Source organism: Microcaecilia unicolor, chromosome 8 (genome assembly GCF_901765095.1).
Source record: "Microcaecilia unicolor chromosome 8, aMicUni1.1, whole genome shotgun sequence".
In the NCBI taxonomy this organism is placed as follows: domain Eukaryota; kingdom Metazoa; phylum Chordata; class Amphibia; order Gymnophiona; family Siphonopidae; genus Microcaecilia; species Microcaecilia unicolor.
In genome coordinates, this window is record NC_044038.1 from 40,890,229 (window position 1) to 40,909,011 (window position 18,783).

General features: G+C 47.5%; 1 protein-coding gene across 2 annotated transcripts in view; it reads left to right on the top strand.

Annotated features, from left to right (window-relative positions):
* Positions 1-232: 232 nt before the first annotated feature.
* USP7 (ubiquitin specific peptidase 7) overlaps positions 233-18,783 on the top strand; it is a 377,898-nt gene continuing 359,347 nt past the window's right edge. The window contains exon 1 of one of the 2 annotated variants that reach the window (XM_030213526.1): positions 233-1,171. In XM_030213526.1, the coding sequence (XP_030069386.1) occupies positions 1,087-1,171 (85 nt within the window). In that variant the 5' untranslated portion in view covers positions 233-1,086. The remainder of the gene's footprint in view (positions 1,172-18,783) is intronic. The other variant, XM_030213525.1, reaches the window with a different exon arrangement.

An 18,783-nucleotide genomic window follows, 5' to 3' on the forward strand; every position in this document is an offset into this window, starting at 1 on the left:
CCTCAAGAAGACAACAACAGGACAGAATCGCTCCTGACCTCATTCCTCATTGCCCCCTCCCCAGAAAAGAAAAATCGCCTCAGCCCTAAGGAAGCATCCATCCGTCACACGGTTTCCAGCATTTGCACTTTCCCCTTCTGTTTCCCTCCGCCCTCTCAATGCCTGGCCCGGCAGAGCGGCGGGACGCGATAGGTCTGCCAGAGCCATGATCCTGGCCAAACCACTCCCTTTCTGCCTTCTTGGCGCTGCTCGTCGTCGTCGCTGCCGCTGTTGGCCGCACCGAGGTGCCCATGCGGATGTGACATTTGATGGAGCCGCCATTTTGAGGAGCCCTGGCGTCTCCAGATAGAGGCTGAAGGGAACACAGGCTGCGAAGCTAGGAGGACGCTCGGGCTGTGAGTGGGGGTGGGGGGAGAAGGAAAGAGAAGTCATTCCCTCTTCTCATCAGATATATACACACTGAAAGGGAAGGCCCTGGGGAGGGAGAGAGGAGAGGTCTGGTTTGTTTGAGCCTGTCACTGGGGAGAGCTGGAACGGTGGCCGGTAGGATCTACCACCCGAGGTACCGAGCCGGCTGTAAGGGGAGGAGCACACGGGTACCTAGCGCGCTCGCTCTCGGGGGCTTGCGCTCATCGTCCGACGGTTCATAGGCACTTTTTTTCGGGGGTGGGGGGGACTTCTTTGACTTTTTCATCTCCTTTTCTCCCCGTCTTCTTCTGCCTCACTCCTCCCTCGCGGCTGGAGGTTGGCGAGTTCTCTGCTCTCCGCGTCCCCCCCCTCCCGCCCCGTTCGGTTGCGGCGGACGGCCAGGGGAGGGAAAGCCGCCGAGCACCTCGCTAGTCCCCCCCCACACTCGGCGCCGAGATTGGGCGAATAGCGAGCAAATACGTGCGCGTGTCCCTGCCGCCGGCCTCCTCCACCCCCCTTTCCCCCGCTCTCCAACCACCGCCGCCGCAGGTGGGAAAGGCCGAGGCTGCTGTGGAGGCCCTGCCGAAGTTCCTCACCCACACCTCCCTCCCGGACCCACACCCCCTGCCGGCGCAGCGAACAGGCAAGGCCGAGGCCGCGGAAACCGAACCCGACGACATGAACCATCACCACCAGCAGCAGCAGCAACACCAAAAGCCCGGGGAGCAACAGCTGAGTGAGCCCGAGGACATGGAGATGGAAGGTAAGGAAAAAGGCCCTTCCCCCCCTTCAACCTCCATATTCTATTGTATTGGAAGATGCTGTTAATGGTCATAGTGGCCTGGGCCTGCCGGAGCAGATTTCTCTTGCAGTGCGGGTGGGAGGGAGTTGGAAAGTAAACAAGTGGAGTCGCTGTGGTTCTCTTTTGGAGGGGCAGATTTCCCTCTGGGTTGTAGAGACTATTAAAGGGGGGGCATCTGTGCTTCTCCCTCCTGGGCACTCTTCAGGTTTTTTTTTTTTTGCTTAAAAATCTTGATTACTACGTCGCCGTTTACTTTTAATGTTTTCTTTTTAAAATAAAACATCGGTTAGCAGATGTATTGGAGTTCAGTGACGTTGCAAAACGTTTTTTTTTTATTGGGGGAGGGGCAGTGATCGCCTATCTCAACCTTTTTTTTTTCCTTCTAAATAATTTTCCATTTTTCACTCTCGAAAAAGATACATTGCAAAACGAATATTTCTTAGAGAACATATATTGAGTTAAAATGTGGAGTGGGGGAGAAGCTGTCATTAAAAATAATTAAGACTGTTTAATTGGCCGGCTTATTTTTATCAACTGAGATGCAGTTACTTGTGGCCTAACCTCATGTACAGCGGCCCGATACGCTGGATTTACCATTAGACTGCGAGGGGTTTGGGAGCAGGTGATTTTCCAGCACGACTGTCTCCTCTACTCTTTTTTGAGATAGGAAAAGGTGGTCCGTGTTTAGAAGGCCTAGGAGGCCGCGTGTGTTGATTCTGATGCTCTGAACGGTAGATAGTCAGACTTTTTTTTTAATTGTATTGAACAAGCTGATGAACCACGCGAGACTTGCTCGCCATCTTTAATTAGGTTCAACCGTAAAAGGTTAATTACAGAAATTTGTAAATAAAATAAACATAACCATAGTGTCGAGATTTTGTGGAGGATGAGTGCTCAGAGAGCTGCATTACTTGGTTTGGCAGTGTATCTTGTTTACACCTAGTTATGCAGTGTAGGAGGTGGGGTACTGTGTTCAGGATCCTTATGGTATGTAAGGGGAAGGCTTATTTTCCCCAGATTAGAAGCAATCCACCTACAATAATCAGTGATGTATATTTTATTTTGTTACATTTGTACCCCACATTTTCCCACCTATTTGCAGGCGCAGTGTGGCTTACATAATACCGTAAAGGCGTTCGCCAGTCAGTTGATAACAAATACAGGTTGTGTTGTGGTCGAATTAGGTAGGTGCGTGTCAGGCACCACCATGATGGTCGAACGGAATGAAGATTGTATGTTGTTCAATACGATCATTGGTTGTGCTGTGTTGCTGGGTGTAGGGATTTACGTTGGATTGGTAGGGTAAACCTTTTTGAAGAGGTTGGTTTTTAGTGATTTTCTGAAGTATAGGTAGTCCTGGATTATTTTTACAGCTTTTGGAAGTCCATTCCATAGTTGTGCGCTTATGTAGGAGAAGCTGGATGCATAAGTTGTTTTGTATTTGGCCTTTGCAATTTGGGTAATGTAAGTTTAAGTATGATCGTGATGATCTGATTCTGTTTCTGGTTGGTAGGTCTATAAGGTCTGTCATGTATCCTGGGACTACACAGTAGATAATTTTGTGAACAAAGGTGCAGATTTTTGAAGATGATCCGTTCTTTGATTGGGAGCCAGTGCAGCTTTTCTTGGAGGGGTTTAGCACTTTTGAAGCGTGATTTACCAAATATCAGCCTGGCAGCTGTATTTTGGGCGGTCTGGAGTTTTTTTGCAAGTACTTTACATCCCACATAGATTGCGTTGCAGTAGTCTGCATGGCTTAGGACCATTGATTGTATTAGGTTGCGAAAGATTTCCCTCGGGAAGAAAGGTTTTATTCGTTTAAGTTTCCACATTGAGTAGAACATTTTCTTTATTACGGAGTTTACTTGGCTCTCAAGGGTAAGGTTGAGGTCGATTGTGACGCCGAGTATTTTTAGGCTGTCTGAAGTAGGGAGAGTGTGTTCTAGGGTGTTTATGGTTGTGGGTTTCTACTTGTTATGTTGAGATGATTTAATCCATATTTTCTGTGTTTAGTCATTCTGTATACTTGAACCAAGAGATTGCAGTGAAGGGCAACTAAAATGATAGCGGGGATGGGACGACTTCCCTATGAAGAAACACTAAGGAGGCTAGGGCTTTTCAGCTTGGAGAAGAGACGGCTGAGGGGAGACATGATAGAGGTATACAAGATGTTGAGTGGAGTGGAACAGGTGGATGTGAAAGTGTCTGTTCACGCTTTCCAAGAATACTAGGACTAGGGGGCATTCGATGAAACTACAGTGTAGTAAATTTAAAACAAATCTGAGAGAAATTTTCTTCACCCAACGCGTAATTAAACTCTGGAATTTGTTGCCGGAGAACGTGGTGAAGGCGGTTAGCTTAGCAGAGTTTAAAAAGGGGTTAGACGGTTTTCTAAAGGACAAGTCTATAAACCACTACTAAATGGACTTGGGAAAAATCCACAATTCCAGGAATAACATGTATAGAATGTTTATACGTTTGGGAAGCTCGCCAGGTGCCCTTGGCCTGGATTGGCCACTGTCGTGGACAGGATGCTGGGCTCGATGGACCTTTGGTCTTTTCCCAGTGTGGCATTACTTATGTTAAACAAAAATGAGCAGTTCAGGATATAATTTTTCGTTTTAGTTATATAACTGCTTATGCAGAGAAGGTGTTGTGTGCTTACTTAACCTATACGTTTTATATAACCTATGTTTTATATACAGTATTACTGAAAATAATTGTCTAATATATTGTTTAATGAAGTGGCTATTCCTTGTGGGTCCTTTATTGGAAGTAGATCCTGGGAAGACCTGTACCTGGGTCTCAAGATGTTGTTGCTTCTTAAGTAAAACCTATGTTGAAACCAAAGAGAATGTAGTCTGGTTCTATTGATCTTAATAAACATAAAGACTATTGTAACACAACTTTAAAATATCTTCTGTATAGGTAAAGGGTGGTTTACCTAATTCAAGGATTAGTTTTGCAGCTAAGCAGCTTTAATAATTGTCCTTAAATACAACAAATTTTCTATAGTTATAGGCTTGAGTGAGTTGCTACTTGTTTTATATTATGTTGCTATATAATTATTTATGTATTTGTGCGAGTCCTCAGTGTGCTACATGCCTTCAGCCCATTTAATAATTGTTGCCATGGGTTGTAAAAGCTTTGCAGTGAATAAGACTAAATTTCAAAAAGGCTCTTAACCAGATGTCTCACCATCATTGGACTTCTCACAGTGTGAAATATGATAATAAAATGTGTTTAGTGTCTGTAAACATTCAATGACCATCCCACGCTTCCCAATAGTGTTTTGTCATTTAAAACTATCCTTTTCAGTCTCTATATACTATTAGAACACCAACCAAATATATAGCATAATGACAATTTGTGGAAGACCCCAACATATGTAATTTATAGCACCCCAAAATGCTCCTAAAGTGAATGTGAGGGGTCCAACAGAACTCTATTTCAGAACACAGTTCCTTCCTCAAGAACCCCAACGAGAGGCGCAAGTAACACCACTTAGTAGTTTGCAGAAAGGAAATGACATCAATATTGCAAACTTTATTTTTTTTTAAAAGTTACAAAATTGTATTCCACTCTGTGCAATCATTCATACCAATTGGTTTGATGGCCTATAACCGAAAAATCCAAAACGGTTCCCATAATTGCATAAATGCTTCTTTATTACCCCATACGAATCTGCCACCCTTTCAATAACTAGCCATCATAAATCCCCAAATATACGTTTGAACTCTATACAATGACCCATTGGAGATGTCAAGGAGCCAGTATGTATTTGGCTCTGATGTTCCTGAACTCTTGTCTTCACCATCCCTATGGTGTGTTCAACGTAGATCTTTGGACAAGGGCAGATGATAATATAAACCACTCAATCAGAAATACATGTGGTCAACAAACATAATTTGTAGGTCATCCCTCTAACAGAGTTAGGTTAGTCCATTGTATACACTCCAAAGGGTTACACACTACAATGTCCACATGGCCCATTATGTTGCCCATCATTTGGAATGTACTGCTCTGACACACAATTAGAACGCACTGTGTGATCTGTTAAATTTCTGGGTCTGGTGTAAGCAATACATTGTCCCTGTTGGAACACCTCATGCAGGGCCAGTATGGTCCAATGTTTATATGAACAGTATCAGGGCAAGTCTATAAACTGGTACCTAGAGGTTTGTGCCACTTACCATTAATAGGCACCTATATGCACTAGGTGCTATTGTATAACATAGCGCCTGACTGCAAGGGGATATACACATGGGGTGGGCCATGGGCATGTCTCCCAATTACACACATAGGGGTCCTTTCACTAAAGGACGCTAATGGATTTAGAGTGTGCTAACGAATTAGTGTCCGTTAAGTGCCATGTAGTCCATAGGTATACAGTGGGGTACGTGGCATTTAGTTTGTGCTAAATACAATAGCGCACCTTAGTATAAGAACCCCCTCCTATATAATAATTCTCACCTCCAATGTTCTGACTTGCCTGGGACCGTGGCTCATTCCAAGTTGGTCTGCTAGGCTCCGTAGATCAGGCTGACATCACCGTAGCCATTATGATGTCAACTTCAGAACCCGGGGGGGGGGGGGGGGGACATGCCTCACAGCTGATCCATGTCCAGAGGAGGGTCGCTGGACATGGGTGGCTGGGGGAGCAGGGGAGAGAGGAGGGTCGCTGGACATGGGTGGCTGCAGGGGGGGCAGGGGGGTCGCTGGACATGGGTGGCTAGAGGGGGGGCAGGGGAGAGAGGTTCGCTGGACATGAGTGGCTGCAGTGGGCGCAGGGGGAGAGGAGGGTCGCTGGACATGGGTGGCTGCAGGGGAACTGAGGAAAACCTTGCTAGCACCCGTTTCATTTGTGTCAGACCGGGTCTTTTTTTACTAGTAATTTATAAGATGCTATAAATTATACGTGTGACTTGGCACACTTAGCTGTGCCAACTTAAATCTGCCATTGACATGGTGTAAGAGGGCACGCCAGTGCTGACACATGCTAGTATTCTATAATGGCATTTTTGCGCCATGTACACAGCATTAGAGTGTATAAACTGAGGTGGCAATTTATAGAACTTCCCCATAAGACTTTCTGTTGTCTTAAGTTGAATATCTAATCTTACCACAATAATGAGGAAAAATGTGGAAGTTGTGGTGAAATATCAGTGATAACTGTGGAAACTGGAGACAAAATTTATATTGCCTTGGCAAGATCACTGAATATTTACAGTATAATACAGTACCATTCTTATATTCTGCAGTTACCTTTTATTAAAGATTCAATGTGGATTATAGCATTAAGAAAGCAGTCAGTCACTGGGATATCACACACACATACACGTATATAAATACAATCCGCACAATTAATCACATGATCCAAATGTAAGAAAGTTGAAATAAATTTTACCATGTACACATAGTTGTTTACATCTCCCCTTCCCTCCATCCATGATCATCATTTTTTCCCCCCCTCTTTCTCCTCCCCTCCCTTCTGTGGGCACCTTCTCCATTCTTTTTGTCCCTCCATTTCTAGCATTTGTCCTTCTAACAACCCCCCCCCCCCCCCCCACCCTCTCATTTCCTCTTTCTCCTGCCACTGGCTCCCCGCATCTGTCTCGTTTCCTCTTTCACCTGCTGCTGCCTTCCCTCCTTACGGTCTGCATCTTTTCTCCCGACACCTCTTCTTACCTCTCCTGGCACTGTGGCAGCCCCGTCTCCACTGTGCTCCTTCTTCCTGCGCTTCATGGCCCTCAGCCTTGACCGCTGCAGGAAATTCCATCAGAGGAGGCATAACTTCTTGTTAGAGAGAGGCTTGGAGTCAGGTAAGACATAGCATGCTTTTCTAGCAGCGGTCAAGGCTGAGGGCCTTGACGAGCAGGGAGGAGTGCATGGAGAAGGAAGTTGCTGGTTTGCTGGTAAAGGTAAGAAGGGAGAGATGACTTGCATTAAGTTAAACATTTTAACATGTTGATTGTGTTAACATGTTAAGGGCTCCTTTTACCAAGCAGTGGTAAAAGGGGCCCTGCGGTGGTGTCAGTGCGTGGGTTTGCAGCATGCCGAGGCCCCTTTTTACCGCCACTGGTAACAGGCTTTTTTTTTTTTTTTTAAAGAAAGGAAATGTCCGTGCGGTAAGTTAAACACTTGACATTTAGCCATATCCTGGGGGAGCCCTTATTGCCTCCTATTTTATGGCTATGGTAAAATATACATCATTATGCAGGTTTTTCCCCATGTACTAACCATTTTTACTGCAGCTTAGTAAAAGGACCCCTAAAGTCCTTAGTAGGAATTATGGTAAAAGTAAATTTTTCTTTTAGATTTTAAATGTCAATAGTATCCCTTTTTATGTCTGAAATTAAGACTTGAAATGAGTGGAAATTAATATTCACGGATTAAACATTGGCATTTGCCTCCTATCGTTAAGTGTCCCATTGAGATTTCATTTTGTATGTTTTGCATTATATAATTTCAATGTCATCTGATAAGTTTACTAATATAATATTAATACATGAGATTACCAAAGAAAATAGACTAGGTGGTTCACCATTGACCATGGTAGACAACTGTGGCATCAGACTTTAGTCATGAAGTGAAGGCATAAATGTGTAACTTGAATTCTGCTTTTAGTGTGCGAGGTACACCATACAGAAAATTATTTTTAAAATTATTTTTATTGGTGAACCAGATTTGCGTAATGTAAAGGTTAATGAAAATAATAAATATAGGAACTAGCGATTCCTATATTTGAATGGGCTGCAGTGCATTTACAGCACCGGGAATTGCTAATGCAGCTTAGTAAAAGTGGCCAATAGAGAGCTGACATTTCCCTTTTTCAAGTTTGAAAATAGAATGAGCAAAAAAAGATAACATTGCCAAAGTCTACAAGTGAATCATTAAATGCATTGTAATGAAGAGGAAAGGGGTGGTGGTGGGTTATTGCTGTTTGATCAGAACATGCATGCGGTTGAATTGCAAATTTTATGGCTGCTGCTGAGATGAAGAAAAAAAATGTAGGTATGCTAAATCCTAAAGACTATTATCACAATTTTTAAAATCTTTATTCACACAAGTAAGTAAAGGTAGCTTGGAACTATTGACTTGGAAGTCATATAAAGTTTAAAGGTCTTTAATAAATGGGAGGCATATGGGATCTCTGATAAAATTTTGCACTTATTACTGAGTAAATCTTATGCAGTAGGGAAGAAGTGCAAACTTAAGCATTGGATGCAGGAGGAGCCTCCATCCTTTTGGTACTGGAGAAATAGATTGCCCACTTTTATGTTATGGGAGGCGAGGGCTGTTAGGAATATCCCCAAGGGAAGCAGGGCTTTCATGTCTATCTGGAATTGTTATTTGCAAACTATTTCCCATAAAGCAAGAAGCACAGTATTGAACAAGTTTCAGAGTGTTTCCTAAGTAGGTACTTTTATTTTAGGGGTGGTTTGGGGTTCTCTGCCTGGGTAGGGGAGGGTGGATTGGGAATATTGGACATTATCCCCTCATAGATGGCCTGGGGTTATAAGAGTCCAGATGCCAGGTCATCTTTGTGTGAGTTTAAGATATGGGTTCCAGTAGGGTTGGGGAGGGGTGATTTTGCCTATAATTGTTAAATTTGAAAGGAAGCTAGGGTAGTGGGGAGGAAGGTGCGGGAGTCTTTTCACAAAACAAAAATGGGATCATAAGTTATTCAGCTCTTGTTGTACAATGTTTTTGCTTATTATTATGCTATGCATGGTTATTGTCATGTGAATTGCTCAGTGTTTTTGTTTCATCTTGTTGTTTAGCTGTTCGATGTTGGATTTGTTTGATCCTGAATAAAAATCGTTAAACCTTAAAGTTTAAAGGTCCTTTTGAAGAAGCACTTTTTTGAGTATGAGACCACCTTAAAATAGTAAGGATTGGGAGGAAGTGACGTCTCAAGAATGGCAGCTCGGGGCTGAAGCTCTGAGAGGAATGCCGATTAAATAAGATTTTATACCTCCCATACCCGCTTCCAGAGCAACTTGGTGCAACTCAGAACTTACTTTGATGGATGGCGGCTAAGAGGATGTCAGAGCTGGTGAAACCGGTGCTCATGCAGTGGGAGAAACATAAGTTGGGAGCTCGTGCAGGAATGAGCGCGAGAGTCAAGATGTTGCAGATCGAATCGGAGCAAGAAGGCGATACTGGTTCAGAGTCCGAAGTGCCGCACGGAGCAGTCAGCGGCCAGGAATTACAGCAATGGCTGAAAGATATTAGAACGGACATCCAATTCGGCAGGATCTAAGAGGCTCTCGCTGGAATCAAAAAGGACATTGGAGCACTTAACACAAAGCAAATAGAGCTGGAAGAGCACATGGCGCAATGCGAGGAGCACGTGGAGGACTTTAAGCGTTTCAAGATACCCAAAGCACAGATACTAAAGCATTATGGGAGAGAGTGGAAGACCTAGAAAATAGGTCCCATAGGAGCAATCTGTGATTCTGTGTGATACCAGAGGAAGCTTCATTTGAAGGTTGCAAAGCGGTGATCCAAGAGGTAGTCTCTCACCTATTGCATGTAGCGATGCCAGAAAATTCTGGAGAGCGTGAAATTCGGATCGACAGGGCACACAGAACACTGGGCCCAAAACGAGACAACGAACCATGGGATGTAGTGGTCTGCTTTGCAGATTATCCTCTTAAGAAGCAGATCCTCCGATTGAACAGAATGCACCAACCTTTGCAATGGAAAGCGCTCAACATACAGATTTTCCAGGATATTTCCGCTATGACTCTGCGGAGGCGGAGAGAATTTGTTGGAGTTACAAAGCTTTTGAGACTCTAACTTAAGTACTTCCCCATGCTGACTACTGCAACAGCATCTTCATCGGTTGCAAAGCCCAAATCATGAAAAAACTCCAAACTGTCCAAAACACAGCAGCAAGACTCATTTTTGGCAAATCACAATTTGAAAGCGCAACACCACATCGAGAGAAGCTACATTGGCTCCCTATCAAAGAACGAATAAACTTCAAAGCCCACTCTATGATTCATAGGATTCTCAATGGCGAGGCCCCAAGCTACATGTCCAACCTGATCGATCTTCCAGCCAGGAACCGGTCCAACTCTTCTCGAACATATCTAAATCTCCATCTAAACTGATATGCTTATAAAGGATAGAGGGATGATACACCGCAAGATTGAACAATTTGAAAACTATAATAGGCGTTTAAATTTACGCCTTTTGAATTTTCCAAGATCTTCAGAGTTCAATGCGAGTGAAATGTTTAAAAATTATCTAACGGAGGTTTTTCAATATTCTTCAGACCTAATACCCCCAACTAGTAAGATTTATTACCTTCCTGATTTCAAGCAAGGAGAAAAGCTGAAAGAAGTAGTGGATTTACAAAATTTAACGGATTTTCTTGAACAATCCAATATAACAGTTTTGGAAAGAAAAACTTTGCTGGTTTCGATGGTGTTTGAACAGGACTTAAACTCTTTGTTGAAAATATTTTTTAGAAATTCTACAAAAATGTTTCTAGGGGATAGAATTTAGATCTATCCCGATGTGGTGAAAACCACTCAGGATAGACGTAAATCTTTCCTTCTGCTTAGAGAAGAGACGCGAAGCCTGGGTGCTAGATTTCTTTTATCATACCCTTGTAAATGTCTCGTAAATTACTTAGATAAAAAATATGTTTTCTTTGAACCCGAGCAACTGAAAGAATTTTTAAAAATCAAAAAAGTTGCTAGATAGTTTTCTAAGATTTAAGAAAAGCTGGATTTAAGATAGTATAAGTGGTGTTCTCCAGGCCTTCTTTGATTTTTCTTTTTTTTTCTTCTTTGTTATATTTAATCCACCATGGTTTCCTAACGCCCTCACTGCTCTTTTTGATTAGGTGGTCTAAGAAAGAGTTATATTTTTTTCCTTTAGTATTTCTTTACTGTTTCGCTCTGATTTACTTTAACAAGATGTAAATGCTTGTGTTTAAATTGAAATGCAAATAAATAAAATATAAATATCCATCTTCCCAACTGTAAAGGCCTCCAATACAAAACCTACTACGCATCCAACTTCTCTGTTATAGGCAGCCAACTCTGGAATGCCTTACCTCGACATATCCGAAAAACCAGCGAACACCTACCCTTCCGAAAGCTGCTGAAGACTCACCTATTCAAACAAGCCTACCCAGACGACCCTACAAAGTCTCGGACCTAACCCACACCACAGACAATGCCTACACTCCAATCCTTCCCCACATCGCACACTACTGTCCCACTCTTTATAAATGTGTTATCTCCATGATACTTTGTACCATACTTTGTATTATCTCCTTGTAACTTTGTACCATATTTTGTATTATCTCTATTATACTAGGTACCATACTCTGTAAGCCGCACTGAACCTGCTATTGAGCGGGGAAGAGCGGGGTATAAATGCCACAAATAAATAAATAAATAAAATAAAAAAGGTACAAGTGGGGGTTTCCACTTAGTCTGATCTTAACGGTGAATGGGACCTCTAAAAAAAGCACAAGTTCGTGCAGCAGCATGGAAGCTTTTGTGTCAATTAAAGGTGGAGAATTTGCCTCCAGAGGCCCAGCAATCACCAACGGGGCTGTAGCAGAAGTGAGCAGCCACTAGATGGCGCAAGGGGAAGCATCCTACACCACATCACAAAGGAACTCTTGCACCTCAGAGGAAGGACCTATCACCTGAACGGGCCGGATTGACCTGACTTCTGGGACGCTTTGCTGATAGAGCATGGGTGCAGCGAAACTGTTGTCTATATTCTTGAGATTTTTGTTTATTGGGGAGCGGGCAGGGGGAGGATTATCTTTGCGGAGTTCCATATGGGGTTCTATTCTATGAAGAGTACTTAACTAATAAGATTTATGACCCCCTTGGAGATTATGGGGCATCCCAGGGCTGACGGGCGCCATCTCCATACCATGCCTTGTATCTAGATTCCTAAGCAAAGGGAGGTATGGAGACTGAAGGGGAGGGGGGATAGTATGGATGGGGTGGGGGATTATGAGGGAAGTGAAGTGATGTGTCTCAAAGGAGTTAGATGGTCATGGGAATGTTGGTTGAATATTACCTTTTTTTATATATATGTTTACTTATGGCAAGGGGAAAGGTACATATTGGGACCCTTAATATTAAAGGGCTAAACACTCCAAGGAAACGTAGCCTATTATTTAAAGAATGTAAGCGACTGGAGTTGGGGATTGTCCTGATTCAGGAAACCCACTTCACCCAGAGGGGAGAATATTTATTTGCTTAAACACAGAGGAGATCCACAGGTTTATTGCAGCTCTACTGGGCGGGGGCGGGGGGACACTTGAAAAAGAGAGGGTTTGTTATCTTAGTGCACCGTAATATAGGTTGTCAGGTAGATATGACACACCAAGATAATGAGGGCAGGTTCTTACTAATGGAACATTATATGGCAAAGCAGTGACTATTGTCAATATATACGGACCTAGTGACTCCCCAGGGAAATTCTGGGCAGCGAGTGCAGACATTATACGAGATAAAGCTACTGGTCATATTCTTATGGGAGGGGATTTAACGTCGTCCCTAATCCCGATTTGGATCGCCATCTTCTGCCCAATGTTATAAGACCCACCCCACTAAAGCTTTTACTAAACTGCTTAAGGAGCTTCATCTGGTAGATATCTGAAGAACATGTAACCCAACCGCCAGGGAATACACGTTTTATTCTGTAGTTCATGATAGCTACTCTGAATCCAGGGGGGGGGGGGGGGTCCTCTGAGTGAGGCTAATAATAGAGCTGATAGCCCTGGGCAGGATATGGGTGGTCAGGGAGCGGTTTTCTCCCCTGATTTTGTTTTAATGCTGCATAGGGCGTACATGCTTAAAAGAACTCTTCCACAGGGATCTTCGGACCCTCTGCCTGCCCCCCCCCCTCCCCCCGGTGGATCCTGGCCTTTTGGAGTTGGCTTTGCCTGTTTCTTATCCTCCTGATAAACGCAGAAGGGCTAATTCCCCTTCTGAGTGTGGTGCACCTCCCTTTTCCCCCTCCCGTGGTCGGGCTATGAGGATCCTGAGGGGTCTGGCAGAACTTCTTGGGCTGAGAAGCCAGTCGGGTGCAGAATTGCCACAGGAATTTGATGATCCGTCTGCGGTGAGGATTTTCCACCGCGAGGAGCTGCCAGCGCTTATTTCAGATGCCTTACAAGCCCTCTCGATTGAAGATCCTGGGAGTGGCACAGCCTTCTCTGTTAATCCAAGGATGGCTAGTACCAGAAAGCCTGCTCGAGCCTTTCCTGATGCGGTTCTGCCGCCAAACGGGCGGCGGCAGAGGAGACCTTACAAGGCTTGATTCACATTGGGGCGGTTTCCCCCGGTGCCTCCCGCCGATTTCGGCTACGGCCGCTACTCCATTTACTTTGTGGTGCCGCGAAAGGGTGGGTCTTTTCGCCCTATTTTGGACTTAAAAGAATTAAACAAGTCCCCAAGAGTGCGGCATTTTCACATGGAAACCCTGCGCTCCGTCAGTGCGGCGGTACAGCCAGGAGAGTTTCTCACGTCTCTGGACCTGAAAGAAGCTTACTTGCACATACCAATTTGGCCCCCGCACCAGACGTTTCTGCGGTTTGTGGTGATGGGAAAACATTTCCAGTTTCGGGCCTTGCCTTTTGGCCTCGCCACAGTGGTAGTAGCTGCTTTTCTCAGGCGAGAAGGTATCCGGGTTCACCCGTACCTAGACGACTGGCTTATCAGAGTGGACTCCGCAACAGAGAGCCATCAAGCTACAGCCAGAGTGGTCTCAGTACTGCAATCTCTGGGCTGGGTCGTCAATGTAGCCAAAAGTTACCTGACCCCCTCGCAATCTCTAGAATATTTGGGGGCACGGTTCGACACAGACTCGGGATATTTATTGCTACCCGAGCAAAGGTGGTGCAAGCTTCAGAATCAGGTCCATCTGCTCCTGAGGATGCCCCGCCTGCGAGCTTGGGACAATGTCCAGCTGTTGGGATCAATGACGGCCACCTTGGATTTGGTGCCCTGGGCGAGAGTGCACCTGAGACCTCTGCAGTATTCCCTGCTTCAACAATGGTCTCCAGTATCTCAGGATTATCAATGCAGACTCTCTTGGCTCCCTGCGGCCCGACTCAACATGGAGTGGTGGCTCTCAGACAGCATGCTGCGGCGAGGAATGCCGCTGGCGCTCCCCGATTGGTGCCTAGTGGTGACAGATGTCAGCCCGAAGGGCTGGGGCGCACATTGCAAGGGGAAGCATGCCCAGGGTCTTTGGACACCCAAGGAGTCGGAGTGGTCCATCAATCGCCTAGAGTTGAAAGTGGTGTTTCTGGCTCTTCTGGCCTTTCAAGTGACCCTGGAAGGATTGGCTGTCAGAGTGATGTCGGACAGCACGACAACAGTGGCCTACATAAACCGACAAGGCGGCACTCAGTGCAGAGCACTGGCCGCGCAGGCCGAACAGATTTGCCACTGGGCCGAGCTGCATCTACAGTTTGTCGGCAGCTCACATTGCAGGTCAGAGCAACGTGCAAGCCGACTATTTAAGCAGGCATCAGATCGATCCAGCGGAGTAGGAACTAGCAGACGATGTATTCCTGCAGATATGTGCCAAATGGGGCAAGCCCGTGATGGATCTTATGGCGACCAGTTCAAATGCCAAAGTCCCGTGCTTCTTCAGCAATCGGAGGGATCCTCGCTCTGCTGGGTTGGATGCCTTGGCTCAACCCTGGCCCCTGGGCTTGCTGTATGTCTTCCCTCCGTGGCCCTTGATAGGACGAGTGCTCCTGCGGATTCGGCTGCATCCAGGAGAAGTGGTGCTCATCACCCCGGATTGGCCCAGGAGGCCTTGGTATGCGGACTTTCGACAGATGCTGTTGGAGGCTCCCTTTCCGTTACCTCTGGTTCTGCACCTGTTGTCACAGGGTCCGGTGGCCATGGAGGACGCCTGCTGTTTTGGTCTTACGGCATGGCGATTGAGAGGGCGCAATTGAGAGGCAAAGGCTATTCCAATAATGTTATTTCCACTCTCCTGCAGGCCCGCAAGCAGTCCACTTCCGTGGCTTATGCCAGGATCTGGCGCCAGTTTGAGGCTTGGTGTGTTTCAAAAGCGATCACACCCATGCGGGCTCCTGTCTCGCCGATTCTGGACTTTTTGCAGGATGGTGTACAAAAAGGCTTGGCCTATAATTCCCTGCGGGTGCAAGTGGCAGCATTGGCCTCCCTTCATGGTGAGGTTGCAGGCTTTAGCTGCTCATCCAGATGTGGCATGGTTTCTTAGTGGGGTGCTTCGGCTCCATCCTCCCGTGCGGGCATCTTGTCCAGCTTGGAACCGGGGCTAGTTTTGAAGGCTCTGCAGGGTTCTCCTTTTGAGCCGCTACGGCGAGCTTCAGAGAAAGATTTGACACTTAAAGGCCATTTTTCTGGTGGCCATTACTTCGGCGAGACGGGTGTCAGAACTCCAGGCGCTGTCCTGTCGAGACCCATTTCTGCAATTTTCAGAGTCCGGGGTCACGGTTCGTACCGTGCCTTCCTTCATGCCTAAGGTGGTTTCAGCGTTTCACCTAAACCAGCCTATTTTTCTACCCTCTTTTGTTAAGGAGGAGTTTCCAGAATCCTTTGGGCAGTTGCACCTGTTGGATGTGTGCAGTACTCTGTTGCAGTATCTGCGAGTTACTAATTCTTTCAGGACCTCTGATCATTTGTTTGTTTTTACTATCCGGTTCTTGCAGAGGATCTCCAGTGTCTAAAGCCACTATTGCCCGCTGGCTCGAAGCTATCTTTTCAGCTTATCTGCTTGCCGGCCAGCCTCCGCCTGTAGCCTTTAAGGCACATTCTACAAGAGCGATTTCTTCCTCTTGGGCTGAAACTGGAGCACTCTCTCTTCATGAGATTTGCAGTGCAGCAACATGGACTTTGAAGCTCTCATTTGCCTGACATTACAGGCTGGATGTGGCTGCTAGGAGGGATGCGCGTTTTGGAACACAAGTACTAGCGCGTGGTGTGACTTGTTCCCACCCTATATAGGGATTGCTTTGATACATCCCATACGTAATGGCTTCATCTGCTTGATGACAAGGAAGGGAAAATTAGGTTGTTACCTTGGTAATTTTCTTTCCTTTTGTCATAGCAGATGAAGCCATGAGCCCTCCCTGTATGATTGTCTGTATGATGTGAATCTGTTTCAGGTTCTGTTCTTGTTTCCTGAAGTTCTAATCCTTCCTTGGGAGAAAGTTGGAAAACAGTCTTCAGGATTCTTGTTCACTTATAGGAGGATGAGTTTATTCTCCGAGGACAAGCAGGCTGCTTGTTCTCACGACTGGGTGACGTCCGCGGCAGCCCCCACCAACCGGAAAAAGCTTCGCGGGACGGTCGGCACGCAGGGCACGCCCACCGCGCATGCGCGGCCGTCTTCCCGCCCGTGCGCGACCGCTCCCGCCAGTTCCTTTTTTTCCGCGACTGGAGAGAGTTGTGCTTTGCCGCTCTCTCTGTTTTCAGCCGCCGGATTTCGATCGCGTTTGCGCGGATCGTCGCTTCCTTTCTAAAACTTCTTGTTTTTTGGTTCCGCCGGTTTCCTTTTTCAAAAAAAAAAAAAAACCTGAGCGTGTGGAGCACGCGCTCCCCTTTTCCCTCGCTTCTAGCGGGGACGCCACGTTGCGGCCTAGTGGTCGCTCGGTCGTTTCTTTTTTCGAGGTGTGATTCCAGCCACCATTGACGACTTTGACTTTGCCGACGCGATTTTTCCGTCGATGTCCTCGAAGGTCCCGAGTGGATTTAAAAAGTGTGGTCGTTGCGGCCGGCCGATCTCGCAGACCGACACCCACGCTTGGTGCCTCCAGTGCCTCGGGCCGGAGCACAATATCAAGTCGTGTTCTCTGTGTCTCGGTCTCCGGAAACGGACTCAGGTTGCGAGGCAAGTTCTGCGGGACCGTCTTTTTGGAACTTGCGCCGGCCCCTCGACGTCGACCTCGAAGGCATCGGTATCGACGCCCGGCCCTTCGGTACCGGTATCGATGCCCGAGACATCGGCACCGATGGCAGCGACCCCAGGAGAACAGGTCCCGTCGGCCCGCTGGTCCTCCGGTGAGAGTGGAGGTGAGAGGCCGCGTGGGCAATCGGCCCCGGTCACTCCCTCAGCTCGTGGGCCGCGGGACCGAACCCTGTCTGACCCGGTACCTCGAGACCGAGGGGGATCTACCTCCTCCTCCTCCATGCCTTCCGGCGCCGGTGACGGGCATCGCAAGAAGGATAAGAAGCGTCGTCACCGGTCGCCCTCGGTGCATCCGGATATCGGAGAGGAGGCGACGCCGAAGCGTCATCGAGAGGAGAGGTCTCCGTCGGTGGTGGAGGTACCGACGCGTCGGGGTTCCGGCACCTCGGTGCCGTCTCCTGGCCCCCATCAGCTTCTGCCGGCGACGCCCCTACCGGCCCCACCGCCTTTCCCGGCAGCGGGCCTGGACGAGTGCCTCAGAGCCATCCTTCCGGGGATCCTGGAAGGGCTGATGCGCCAGGCTGTGCCGGCGCCGGGGGTGCTTGCGCCCTCGGCGCCGATGACTGTGGCGTCGGCGAGCTCTAGCCCGGCGCCGGGGCCGTCGACACCGCCGCCGCTTGCGGCGCCGGTCTCGACCGCCACGCAGGTGGAGTCCCCGTCGACGTCGATGGAGGGAGCTCCGTCCCCGCCGGCGCGGGAGTCCACCGCTCGACGACACCGAGACCTCGGTGCCTCGACGTCGAGCCGGGCCCGGTTCAGGACTCAGCTACATGAGCTTATGTCCGATACCGAGGATGAGGACTCGTGGGGGGGAAGAGGAGGACCCTAGATATTTCTCCTCAGAGGAGTCTACGGGCCTTCCCTCGGACCCCACGCCTTCACCGGAGAGGAAACTCTCACCTCCCGAGAGTCTCTCCTTTGCCTCCTTTGTGCGGGATATGTCTATTAGCATTCCCTTCCCCGTGGTCTCTGTGGAAGAGCCGAGGGCCGAGATGCTCGAGGTCCTCGACTACCCATCACCACCTAGAGAGTCCTCCACGGTGCCGCTGCACAATGTCCTCAAGGAGACACTGCTTCGGAACTGGGTGCGACCATTAACTAACCCCACCATTCCCAAGAAAGCAGAGTCCCAGTACAGGATCCACTCCGACCCAGAGTTAATGCGGCCACAATTGCCCCATGACTCAGCGGTCGTGGATTCTGCTCTCAAGAGGGCACGGAGTTCGAGGGATACCGCCTCGGCGCCCCCGGGGCGGGAGTCTCGCACTCTGGACTCATTTGGGAGGAAGGCCTACCAATCCTCCATGCTCGTGACCCGCATCCAGTCATACCTGCTCTATATGAGCATCCACATGCGGACCTATGTGCAACAACTGGCGGACCTGGTCGAGAAGCTCCCGCCGGAGCAGTCCAGGCCTTATCAGGAGGTGGTCAGGCAGCTGAAGGCGTGCAGAAAGTTCCTGTCCAGGGGTATCTATGACACCTGTGACGTGGCATCTCGTGCTGCGGCCCAAGGTATAGTGATGCGCAGGCTCTCATGGCTGCGTGCCTCTGACCTGGACAACCGCACCCAGCAGAGACTGGCCGAAGTCCCTTGCCGGGGGGATAAC